This window comes from Staurois parvus, unplaced genomic scaffold, assembly GCF_062004578.1.
Source record: "Staurois parvus isolate SC_StPar_1 unplaced genomic scaffold, SC_StPar_1.0 ptg000381l, whole genome shotgun sequence".
In the NCBI taxonomy this organism is placed as follows: domain Eukaryota; kingdom Metazoa; phylum Chordata; class Amphibia; order Anura; family Ranidae; genus Staurois; species Staurois parvus.
This window is the reverse complement of record NW_028318177.1, coordinates 2,921,848-2,935,112: the sequence shown is the minus strand read 5'-3', so window position 1 is coordinate 2,935,112 and position 13,265 is coordinate 2,921,848. Positions and strand designations below refer to the sequence as shown.

Below are 13,265 nucleotides of genomic sequence, written 5' to 3'. Positions count from 1 at the left end.
TATGTGATGTAGACACCCCGGGATGCAGCTGATCTCACACATTCACATACAGGCTGGGGGGGGGGTCTCTGAAAGAGGATTGGCAGAGACCTGCAGGATGTGTGCATGTGCCGGAGATCTGACTTATACACACACCTGCCATGGAGCTCTCTGGGGGTCCCTAAAACCTGGCAGAGAATTGGTGTGTCTGCGCATACAGAGGGTCTTGTGGGGGGGTTACGGTGATGTTTTTCTTTAATCAGGAACTTCATTCTGTCTAACCCCTCCCCCAAAAATCCATCTCAGAAAACATCCTACCCCATGGAGTCCAGCCTTGTCTTGGTTAAACCAGAAGTTCTCCCTTAGCCGCTCTTCTCCAGATCCGCCATCTTCACTGGAGGTTGGACATGTGCCGACACACTGCCAATCTCTGTCAGTACTCTACCAAATGACCCCCCTAGCCCCCCCTTTCCGATGTCAGTGCACATGTGTCACAACGTGTAACAAACGGCTCCTGCCATGCTACATCACACACCCCAGGAGGCACTTTGTGAGATGCCACACATGCAGACATACCAAGGGGCTTTTCCCCAGAGTACTGATGAGTCCATCCTGCCAACTCCCAATCATAACTAGAGACCACGGGCTGTCTGACACAGAGCACAGAAATGTCAGCCGTCGTGGATGTGTATGAGCATTGTGTGTGGTCACGAAGGCCCGCCCTTATTACTGAATACTATATATGAGTTATGTGGTCAGTAAGAGGCTAACATTGCTGTGCTCTGTTTTGTATATTAATGATCACTTTTCAGATGCTCATATGATTGTCCCCCCACACTTAGCTACGTCCCCTACCCATGAATGCGCAGTCTGCCATCTATCACTTTCACAGAATGCTGAGCTGCAAGAGAGAGCTGAATGTGCAAGCGTGGGTAGAGAACAATGCTGAGTGTGTGTCCATGAGTTTCTGGGGCCGTGCATCCAACACTGGATACATCTTACCATCTGCAGGATAGACAGGACAGTAATATGTCCCCCTCCAGCCCAGGGGCCCGTCACCTACCAGGCACTGTACCCCAGTCTGGCCACACACTGCCACTGCAGAGCACAGAGTTCTCTTCATGCTGCCAGACATAGGAAGTAGGCTTCCCTAACTGAGTACCTATCCGAGTCTTGGCCTTTTCACAATGAACAGGTAGGTACGTGATGGAGGTGACCTACTACACTTCACTGTGAATAAACATTTCTAGAATGCCTATTAGCACTGAAATGCTGCACCTGCACCAGAGATGAATGCTGTGGTTGGGGCCTTGGGTCCCGTTAACTATGCCCCAGATTATAGTGTGTGGTTGTACAATGCTATGGCATATATCAGAGCTATATGCATTTATATTAGTTATAATATGTGACTGTACAATGCTATGGAATGTGTCAGAGCCATATACATGTATTGACTGAAAAACACGCATTATTATTATACAAAAGGAAGGCAGACATTACACTTACAATACAATCTGGTACAAGAGGAATCAGAGGGCCCTGATCCTGAGAGCTTACAATCTAAGAGGGAGGACACACATTACAAAACACATTCTGCCACAGAACAGGTCACAGCTGTAATAATGCAGAATAGTGTTTGAATGTACAACCCCACAGTATATGTCAGAGAAGGTTGGCAGGAATGGCACATGGAAGGGTTTAGTTATGAATTCAGGATCTGATAACAAAGTAAATCTAATATTTGGTGACACACATGATGAGACATATTTATTACAAGGTTATATCCTGATCTATAAATGAAGGAAACCTGATTCTGCCACTTCCTAATTCTGGGTCTGCTTAGAGTGGACATCGGTCTGATTTTCTGTAATAAATCAGAATTTGAGTTTTGCTAATTTGCATAATAGCTGTCACCAGGGAGAATTCTCCTAAGTGCTGCAAATCCTACTTGAGGAAATGCAGCTGTTTGTGGCAAACAAGGTTGCCGTGGCAACACAGGCACAGTGGGCGGGGCCAAAGTCACAGCGGAGTCTAGCTCCACGTGAAGTGGGCGGGGCCAAAGGCACAGTGGAGTGGGCGGGGCCAACATCACAGTGGGGTGGGCGGGGCCAGTGTCACAGTGGAGTGGGCGGGGCCAACATCACAGTGGAGTGGGTGGGGCCAAAGTCACAGTGGAGTGGGCGGGGCCTGTGACACAGTAAGGCTAGCATTACATTCCAGAGCGTAGGCAGTCATTTCTCACTAGCCGCAGCAGAGTGTAGACACGTTTTTATCGTCTCATTCCACAGCTAGAGAGTATTTCATTCTGTTGTATATACAACAAAAAAAATGGCAAGATTCATGCGTTGGTGGAAGACTCTTCTTTTTCCAACCACCCGGACACGACCTAGGCAAGATGACAACCGAGATGAGATCAGCAGTTGTTCAACATTTAAATATTCAGATGTGAACACCAGAAAGCGGAGCAGGGAGGAGGAAGTACTTGATGTGACCAGAGAGGTAGTACAGACCTGTGTGGAGGACTATGGTGAGACTCCATGGAACCACAGCAATAATGACAACGCTACAGAGATAGTACAGAGCTCCGCACAACAGAAAGGCAGGAAAAGGAAATCTGATGAAGAGCCTGACTGTGAGAGTCCTGTGACCAAGAAAAGAAGGACGCCTTGCAGCTCTTCAGAGGAGGATGACAAGGATCAGAGAAAGCAGAGCAAATATGACCGCGCTACAGAGACAGGACAGAGCTCTGTAGAACAGAGAGGAAAGAAGAGGAAATCTGATGAAGAGCCTGACGGTGACAGTCCTGTGACCAAGAAAAGGGCAGTACAGAGCTCTTCAGAGGAAGATGGCGAGACGGCGAGGGACCACAGCAGATATTATACTGCTAGAGAGACATTACAGAGCTCTTCAGAGGAAGATGCTCAGAATCAGGATAAGCCGAGCAGATATTATACTGCTAGAGAGACACTACACGGCTCTTCAGAGGAAGATGGCGAGACGGCGAGGAACCAGCGCAGATATGACAGCGCTACAGAAACAGGACAGAGAGGCAAGAAGAGGAAATCTGATGAAGAGCCTGAATGTGAGTGTCCTGTGACCAAGAAAGGAAGAACAGATGAAGGAGGTAAATATTATGGATTTTCATATAGTATATAGGGGGGAGGGGAAGGTATTTCTGCATCAACTCCAACATTAGAGTAGAACTGAATTCAAACAGCAGAGATTTACTTTGTTATAGGGAGGATTTAGAAATGTTAAAGTGTAACTCTGGCCAAAATAAAACTTGACATACATGATACAGGCTGTCAGTAGCATTAACACCTGTATACAGTTGTTTTATACTGCGGCCTAAAGATGGATAGGACACTGTCAAACGGCAAACTGTAGGCCGGCCCAGGTTAACCCCTCCCACTCCCAGCATGCCTCTGTTGTAAAGCAGTATCGAGAGCATGATGATAAATACAGAAAGGGAACCTTCAGGTGAAAGGATTCCTGTCACCGTTAATGGACAAAAAAGGTTTTTTTTCATGCTTTTTTTGGAGAGAGCAGACAGGGGTTAGAACCCATCTGTATTGTATTGCTCTCCGTGTTCCAATGAGGAGCTTTCCCCTTGCTTCCTGTCCTTATGACGCCAGGATAAAAAATTAGGGGAGTTGGTGTCACTGGGAAAGGGACGTTTGTGTTATAACCCCTCCCTTGCTTTTGACAGGTATAATAGCTTCCTGCTCTGTACAGTATTTCTACCCGCCCTGGCAGTAACTCTCTGAATAAGAGTGTTTTATTTATTTATAATCATGGCATGAAGAGTGGTGAGATGGCAGTCAAATGCCAAGTATACCAGGGACGGGCGCTGTTTGAATAGGCTTTGGATTCCCTTGTTGGCAGCAGAATTAGTTATTGATTTGATATCTGTTTAACTGATTAAATGCAAAACAGAATTATCAGTTATAGCCGGAGTAAGCGATTTTTGTCTGTTGTACTCCTTGTTAGCAGTTATTTCTGTTTTGGAGCCTTCAATTACCAATAGGCATAAGTACAGCAACATGATTTGTATGGTGACGGGGTAATAAATTAAATGTCTTTCTTTCTCTAGGAGTTACCGGACCGACGACAATCCACAGCACAGAGAGTGAACAACGTGAAAAGACTTTCCTGGGTCCAGAGGACTTCATCTTTCACAAGATACTTGGAGAGGGAGGCTATGGGAAGGTAAGTGATTAAAGATAACTGCTAAGGGGACACTGAACACTGGGGGACACAAGATGACCATCCTCACTGAAGACTGTACACCATGTGCAGAATAACCCCACCCCCACTGCAAGGGAAAATTTTAATGTGGAGTGTCAGATTATGCCTGCCAGTGCAGCAACCAGTCAGAATGCACCTTGTCTGACTTCTGCAGAGTGAATTCTGATTGGTTGCTCTGGGTTACAACGCTTAAGAATCAGCCTGGTGGGTTGAATAAGGAGGACGGAGGCTGTCTGTGTATACAGGACACAAATGGCAGTTGGTCATATTTCTGCAGATGGCAAAACCAACAGGTCAGAAGAAGGGGGAAAAGAAAGATAATTAAGCATTGAACATGAGGAAGGTCCAGCAATGATGTTATATATAGAGCACATGGAAAAAATGATGTACTAACTGTTTCTCTCCTACAGGTGGTGCTGGCAACACACCGTGACAGCGGAAGACTGGTGGCCGTGAAGATGGTCCACAAGAGGAATCCAATTGATGACAACCCAGACACAGTCCTCAATGAACGCCAAGCCCTGGAGATGGCAGAGGGCAGTCCTTTCTGCAGCCATGCCTATGCTGCCTTTCAGACAGAGGTAAGTCTAATTTTGGAAAAGTTAAAAAGACAGAATTATCGTATGAATAGCGTATATATATAAATGTAACATATAGGAGCACAAACATTGCTTGATGATAATAATAGATTAAGCTGATAATGATGAGATTAAGCAGATGTAGAAGACACCAGAAACAAGCTACCAAGAAATGTACAATGCTTATAAGTTTAGTACATGTATGCTTTATTCAGGGAACCATCCAGTAGTTACAGCAACTGCCTGAAAGCGAGATGCTATAACAAATTATATAATGGTGTCACCTACAGCTGTACATGGAGTGAAGATAGCCTACATGGGATGGATAGATGTCATGCAGTGTGTTTTGGTAGAAAAATATAACATGTTATTTTCATTTGGACCTTTTAACTAAAATTAATTCACTAACCTGTCTATATTCCTTTCCCCAGGATTACCTATTCTATGTTATGGACTATCTGAGAGGAGGAGATGTGTATGACGCATTTGAAACCTTGGGCATAGCAAACAACTTGAAGCCAGCTGACCTCTCCATGATCAGAATTCTGTCCGCGGAGCTCCTGTGTGGTCTGAAGCACCTGCATTCCAGAGGAGTAGTGCACAGGTAATTACTTTAATACATTCTTAAATCATTTTACAATTCGCTGCTCCCCTCCCTCCACCTCAACAACAAAACTGCTATCAAAGCCAGTTTGTGGAAAGGACAATGGTGAGCGTACACTTACCCGTTCATCTTCCAGTACAGCTCATTTACTGCAGTTAGGTCATCAAACAAACTAATGGTTTCCTGGATCGGATCGTAATGTGTATGGGCAGTGCTAGAAAATGGAGCTTTGTGATTGTTGATCCTTCTATGGATCAGTAATATTGGGATATATGGGTTAAAGGGGGAAAATTGTCTGAAATGCAAATCTGACTTTTTTTTTTTTTTTCTTTTTTCTCTACAGAGACCTGAAGATTGATAACATTCTTGTAGATGGCACCGGTCATGTAAAAATTGCCGACTACGGTGTGTCAGCAACCAACGTGTTTGGATCCAACATGGTGACAGAAGACCGTGGACACTCGCTTCATGCATCCCCAGAGGTGAGTAAAAGAACATTAATTGACTTTTCCAATGTGCCCAGGGCAATTGTCTAGCATAATAATCCTGTAGAAGCCTGTATACACATGGCAATAAAAGACCAGACTGGGCCTGTCCAACTTTAAAGAAAATCTGTATACACAGAGACATTGTAGACCAAATTAAGCCTGAATTAAATAGAACATAATGAGCAAATATCCACCAGATTAGGCCTAGATGATAGAGAACCTATATACATAGGACAATTATTGACTAGAACAAAGATAATCTATCAGCTTGGTCTTTACCAGTCTCAGCTGAGGGTCTCATCTGGCACTAAAGAAAGCCACTGACTCCCAGCAGCAGTGCTAGTTCCATAGCTGGCAAGTCCCTATATGTGGCCTGCCCTGATGTTGTGGCCTGCCCAGGAGCTAGCATCACTTTTGGAGGTTGAACAATCACAGCCTTCAGCACTGAAAAGAAGTTTCAGCTAGGACAGGTTTATTCCATGGTGACAGATTCTCTTTAATGTGCCAATAACTGGGTGACATATAAGGAAAGGAAATAACTGCTCTAATTGTACTGTAGAAATCTCACATTCCATTTGGGTCCAGCCCTGGGGGTCCCATCTCTTTGCTCAGGATTATTTGAAATTCATTCAGTCTTCTTAATAAGAATCTGTCAGGATAAAAATCACTCTTGTCAATTTAGCAAGGGGCAGCGAATATTCCTTGTAGCTCTGTGTGTACAGACAGTGAAACTGGATGGTGTGCAAAGGCTAGTTTGTCTGTGCTATACATAGAGGTCGGATGCTGCTAAAATAACGAAGTTATACATTTAAAAATGAAATGTCTGGGTGGAGCCTTGTTCAAAATGATGCTTCTGCTTTCCAGTCTGCTTTGTCAATATGATCCTAATTTCTCTCTCTCTCTCTCCGATTTTCCCACAGATGCTTTCCGAAAAGCCATATGATGGAGCTGCGGATTACTTTGCGTTGGGGGTTTTACTATTTAGAGCTGCCCTTAAAGATTATCCCTTCCGTGGCATTGCCTGTGATCCGAGAACAATAATAGATGGTGTGCCATTCTTCCGGCACCCCACTGACCCCAACTTCAAGGATTTTCTGGAAAAGGTACGTAGTGACACAGTCCCAGCGGGACAGGGAAAGTACACTTATAGGCTCAGCCAAGGAGCCAGTGTGCTTTATGAATGCGATTTGAACTTGATTTGCTTTGGGACTCTGAAAAAAGTGAAGCACATTCATGCTGATTGTAAAAAAAAAAGTGTGCAAGGTGGTGGCGAAAACCTGTCACATGACCTTGAAACATCATGTGACATCACTCTCCATCTATGAGACCAAGCATTCTTTGCAGCATTATGCAGAGAACCCATCACAGACTCCTCATTACGTTCTGCTTTTTATTGCTAGGACATAAATTGCCAGCACCGTGGGGAGTATTTCTTGTGATGTGTGGAGAGTGGAAGTCTCAGGTCTTTATAAATAGACTTTTTAGCAATTCTGTGCCATAACAATCATCTTATGTTTTTCTGTTTTTTCGCCTACAGCTCATGTGCAAAGATCCACAACAGCGCAAAGAACATGTTGCCAACATACAAGATCACCCATTTTTTAATGGCATAAACTGGAAGGAACTGGAAGCGGGGGAGGCACGCCCTCCTTTTTTCATACGTCGGAAGGTAAGTAAAGACTTTGAGGTGTCTGTGTGTGTGTGTGTGTGTGTGTGTGTGTGTGTGTTCAGAAAAAATGAAGTTTGTGAGACAAAGTATCATTGTGCTTCAAGTAGACTTCCAGGCTAAAAACCTAACTAATCATAAAAATGTCTACTCCCCCTAATATCTATGTTGACTAACCTATGTAAAAAAAAAAGATGTACATACTTGCCTATTTTCAGGCTTTTCCAGTCAGGTCAGGTGATCCGACTTCTTTGTGTCAGCCAGCAGCGGATACAAAGGAGAGGAAAGAGCTCTGACAATGGCTGGAATGCCTGGAAGTGGTGACATCACACATAGGCTTATATGACACAACCTTTGTTGTGCTCACTCCTCTCCCCTGCAGCCACCGCTGGCTGACACAGGGGAGCCAGATTATGTGAATGGCCTGAAAACAAAAAGTATATATATAGCCTGGAATTACACCTTAGTAAAACTAAAAGGCAAACCTTTTTTTTTAGTTTTGGATAGAGTGGAAGTGAGTTTGCACAATTCTAATATTGGAAAATCCATATCCTTTCTTATGCATAGTGGTGACTGATATCTAATATCTCACAGCCCTATGAACTTGGTTACATACAGGGGGAAATTGTTCCCATAAGTCATAGAGGCATTTCATTGAATAGTGGGTCTCATTGCTTTCTCTTTTACAGGGCTTCAGAGACATGACAAGACAGACGATAAAGCTGGAAGACCTAATGAATGACATGGACGAAGAAGAAGAACCTTATGAACCTATTACAGCTGAGGAACAAAAGCTTTTTAATGGCTTTTCCTTTGTCAGTGACGAATGGCGAGCCATGATGAAGATGAAATAAAGCCATACACACCAGGTTGTAGCTTATGGAAAACATAAGTCACTGAAAGGCATTTCAGACCGAGACAGTGCTAGAAGGTTGTGGGTGGTAAGTCTGCGGTACATGGCGGTCTGGGGGGTAGGTCTGCCTGGGGTAGATGGGGGTCTGGGAGGGGGTTAGCCTCGGGTAAATGGGGGTGGGTCAGTCTGGGGATGAGATGGGTGGGGTAAGTTTAGGGTAGGTGAGTCATTCTGGGTAAAATGGGGATGGGGGTAGATGTCTGGGATAAATGGGGGTGGGGGTTAGTGGTATCACACTGTGGAAGGGGGGTCTGTCAGGGGTAGATAAGGATGGGGGTACAAGTCTGAGGTAGATGGGGGTGGGGGGGTCAGTATGAGGTAGATGGGGGTGGGGGGGTTAATCTGGGTTGGGGGGGTAAGTCTAGGGTAAATAGGGGTGGAGAGATCCGTTTGGGGTAGAGAGAGGTGAAGGAATCAGTCTAGGGTATAGTGACGGTGGAGAGGGTCAGTCTGGGTAAATGGGGGTAGAGGGGGACAATCTGGGGTAGGTGGGGAATGAGTCTGGGTTAGATTTGTGTGGGTGGGGTAGATAGGGGGGAGGGTTCCAGTCTGTGGTGGGTAGGGGAGGGTCAGTCTGGGGTAGAGGGTGGTTAAGAGTTCTGTCTGAGATAGGTGGGGGGTCAGTCTGGAGTAAAGTGGGGGTTGAGGGGGTCAGTCTGGGGTAGATTGGGTGGAGGGAGTCAGTCTGGGTTAGACAGAGGTGGAGGGAGTTAGTCTGGGGTAGAGGGGGTTGTCTGGGGTAGATGGGGAAAAGGGTTTCAGTCTTTGGTAGATGGGGGTGGAGAGGGTCATTCTGGGGTAGGTGGGGCAGAGAGGGTCAGTCTGGGTAAATGGGGGTGGAGGGGATCAGTCTGGGTTAGGAGGGGGATGAGTCTGGGTTAGATTTGTGTGGGTGGGGTAAGTCAGGGGTAGGTGGGGGGTAGGGGTCCAGTCTGCGGTAGATGGGGGTGGGGGAGGGTCAGTCAGGGGTAAAGGGTGCTTAAGAGTTCTGTGGGGGTGGAGGGGGGTCAGTCTGGGGTAGATGAGGGTAGGGGCTCAGTGGGATCACACTGTGATAGAGGGTGGTGGGGGGGTCTGTCAGGGGTAGATAAGGAGGGTGTAAGTCTGAGGTAAATGGGGTTGGGGGTTCAGTCTGCGATAGTTTGGGGTGGGGGTCAGTCTGGGGTAGATGGGGGGGGGTGGAGGGATCAGTCTGGGGTAGAGGGAGGTCAAGGAATAAGTCTGGGGTATAGTGGCAGTGGAGGGGTCAGTCTGGGGTAAATAGGAGTGGGGAAGTCAATCTAGGGTAGACTCAGCCAAGCCCAGCTATTTTATATAATGTGTCTTGATCCTGGATCTGGCAAGTCATATTGATTGTAGAGTTTCAGGAAAGGGCACAAAATACAAAATGCCTTGCAGTGTTTTATCAGTTTTCCAACAGAAGTTGGTTTTTATTGTGTACCTGGTGTGTGCCGACAACTATTACTAGATGTCAGGGTAAGTATCGTGACTCTAGTGTACCTCACAGGAAGAGTACAGGCTGATTCTTTCTGTGCTTTGTATCATACTAAGTTGGCATTTGGCTTCAATCAATTCTATGCCGCCTCTGACCAGAAGGTTAAAGTGGTAGTAAAGTCCAGAATCATAAAACCCGCTGACAGAGAGGGATTGTATAACAGAAGATTCTCTTGTGTCATAAATGTCCCCCCCCCCCCTCCTGTCAGCAGGTAATGTGATATAAACCACATATGCACGGCTCAGACCAAGTTTACAGTCCGCTATCTGTGATGCGACTCCTGTTCGCATGCATGGGAGTGACGTCACTTCAGCTCGGCCGTTCAAACAGCCGAAGATACAAAACTCGGAAGACCAAGAGAAGACGAAAGTCCTGGAGACCTGGGAGAGCTATGAAAGTGCAGCGCTGGAGAGCTCCATTAAGGGTAGGTTTGTAATAATGTAAAAGCATGCAGTGCATACAAGTACATTATGACTTAAAGCTACACGGAGCACTTTTTTTTTCTTAAACAATCAGGAAGACTTTATTACACTTTAAAAAGGGCAAGGCAACATATCTGGTAAAGTGGGATATGGTTGCTTTCAAAATCCTTTAACTTCTTCAGCCCCAGCCACTGCATTAGTACATTTGCAGGTCGGCACAGCTGCGCAAAACCACGTTTTAAAACGTGGTTTTGCAAAACAGGTAGGGGGCGCGCGCCCGCCCTACCTGTCCCGCAGGTGTCAGCAGCGGGTCTCCGCTGGTCATTACCGGCCGTTTCCCCGCGATTAGCGGTGATCGCTGACAGTTGCCTGTCAGCCCCTGACAAGCTGAAGAGGGAGAGAAGAGTTTCTCTCTCGATCAGCCTGTCCCCATCCAGCACCCCCCCCCGCCCCCTGGTAAAACACTCCCCTCACACAGTTAACACTAAAAATGTTAACCCCTTCCTCCCCAGTGACATTAGTACAGTGTCAGTGGGTTTTTTTTTCACTGATCACTGTATTGGTGTCACTAGGGATGTCAGTGACCCCAAGTCAGTTCCCCCCCAGTGTCAAAATGTCCGCCGCAGTCCTGCCATAAATCGCTCATCGCCGCCATATGTCGCTGATTGCCGCCATTATTAGGATAAAAAATTTTTAAAAAACCCAGTATCTTTCCTGCCATTTGTAAACGCTATAACTTTCATGTAAACCAATTAATTTACACGTATTGGGATTTTTTTTTAGCAGAGACATGTCGCAGAATGCATTTTGGATGAAATTTGTGACAAAATTAGATTTTTTAATTTTTTTTACTGGACATGTTTTATAGCAAAAAGTCCAAAATATGTTTTTTTTTTCTCAAAATTGTCAGCCTTTTTTTTTATAGCGCAAAAAATTAAAAACGCACAGGCGATCAAATACCACCGAAAGAAAGCTAAATTTGTGGGAAAAAAAGGATGTAAATTTAATTTGGGTGCAGTGTTGCATGACCGCGCAATTGTCAGTTAAAGTAACGCAGCGCCGTAACACAAACCTCTTCTGTAACCGCTTCCTGACCACCCTACAGCAGAAATACTGCTACAGGGCGGCATGGGTACGCAAAATCACACATATATATATATATACGTGATTTGCGCTCCCAGATAGCGTCAGATTGCCCGTCAGTACACCAGTCATCACATTTAACCCCTTGATTGCCAGGAGCACGCTCATGCACAATAAACCTCCATTGCTAGTATAGTGTCTGAACGGGTCAATATCATTGATCAGGTCAGCACTATACCAGCGTTCACATTAGTATAGCATCCCCAAAAACGCAGCGTTAGCGGGATCAGCCCCGGCACCTGCCAACACCTGCATTTAGCCCCTACGCTTACCCCCCCCTTCTCCCCCAGCAAGTGCAGTGTCAGTAGGTCACTGACACTTGATACATTGCACACAAAACCGCAGTGTTCGCAGAATCAGGCCTGATCTCTGTTAGCACTTGCCGGTAAATTTTGATGACTCTCATATGCAGCAGAGTGCCAGTACTAGTGCCGCGCTACCTTTTGGTGAACTGGCGAGTACCAGTATCGCCGCCAACCCAAATTCAAACCTTGCCAGACCATTCGCATGGAAACTCATTATGGTTTTCAAATTTACATTTTTTTGGGGCCTAACCCTCAACATGGGCATTACTAAAAGAAATGAATTGTGGTTTTATTGGTCCGCAGACCCGATTCATCATATGCCTGTGTTCTCTGCTGCCATGGCCAGGCTTAGATATGAGAGTATAATGTGTTTTATGCATTTCAGCAACAATACACTCTGTCATCCTCGGGGTAACCCTGAATTTGACCGGCTCCACAAAATTCCGCCCCTCGCAAATCACCTTAACCTAAAATTTGCAGATATCTATACTCCCCAGCAAAACATCTGCGTTGAGGAGTCCCTTATTAATTTTTCTGGCCGCCTTGCATTCAAACAATTTCTCCCCAGCAAGCGTGCCAGATATGGGGTCAAGATGTAGAAGACCTGTGAGAGGACAACAGGCTATACTTATAAGTTTCGGATTTACGAGGGAAAAGATAGTCACGTGGAGCCCGCCCGGATGCCCAGACTACATGGGGAGCAGTGGCAAGATAGTTTGGGACTTGGTGTCATCATTTCTCCATATGGGGTACCACTTATACTTGGACACTTTTTATTCAAGCGTGCCACTATTTAGACATTTATTCAATCTTGGAACTGGCACTTGTGGCAAAGTGTGACCTAGTGTGTGCCCACCATTAGAAGTGGGTGGATGCAGGGCGGTATATTCTAATGGTGGGCATACCACACACTTTTTCTGGCAGAGATTTCTTCTCATTTTTTCATTCAGTCCACTGGCTGCATACAAAAAAAAAAAAGAACATAGCATATACACCCAACAAGGACCAACGATGTACTGGTACATCACTGGATTTGAATGGTTATACCAGGATGATGCCTACAGCTGCAGGCATCATCCTGGTATCGTTTTTTTCAGCCGGTGATTGGCTTTCATGTAAAAGCAATCTTAGTGGCTAATTAGCTGCAAGATTGCTTTTACAAGCAGTGGGAGATGATGTCTCCCCTCCCCCGCGGCCTTCTCGGGCAGTCTGTGCCATCAGGGGAACCTGAGAATGCAGCCGGTGTTTCTCCCAGCTGACCATAGAGCTGATTGGAGACCAGAATGGTGCCAATCATCTCTTTAGTCTATGAATTTGGAAGCTACAAGCATTTCATCACTTCAGTTTTGCAGGATATAAACAGCGTCATTTGTAAATTGGGAAAGCATCTGATCACACAGATTTTGGTTTGATTAGATAATGTA

General features: G+C 45.5%; 2 protein-coding genes across 2 annotated transcripts; both read left to right on the top strand.

Annotated features, from left to right (window-relative positions):
* The first annotated feature begins 2,319 nt into the window (after positions 1 to 2,319).
* On the top strand, positions 2,320 to 4,200 carry LOC149455942 (uncharacterized). Its single transcript, XM_089685679.1, has 2 exons — positions 2,320 to 3,103; positions 4,073 to 4,200. Exons 1-2 carry the CDS (start codon positions 2,320 to 2,322, stop codon positions 4,198 to 4,200), a joined length of 912 nt encoding a protein of 303 aa, XP_089541805.1.
* Positions 4,077 to 8,426, top strand: LOC149455941 (protein kinase C delta type-like). Its single transcript, XM_089685721.1, has 7 exons — positions 4,077 to 4,188; positions 4,638 to 4,808; positions 5,237 to 5,409; positions 5,753 to 5,891; positions 6,818 to 7,000; positions 7,435 to 7,566; positions 8,253 to 8,426. The coding sequence occupies exons 2-7, from the start codon at positions 4,686 to 4,688 to the stop codon at positions 8,415 to 8,417; spliced, it is 915 nt and encodes a 304-aa protein (XP_089541847.1). The 5' UTR covers positions 4,077 to 4,188; positions 4,638 to 4,685; the 3' UTR covers positions 8,418 to 8,426.
* The last annotated feature ends 4,839 nt before the right edge of the window (positions 8,427 to 13,265 follow it).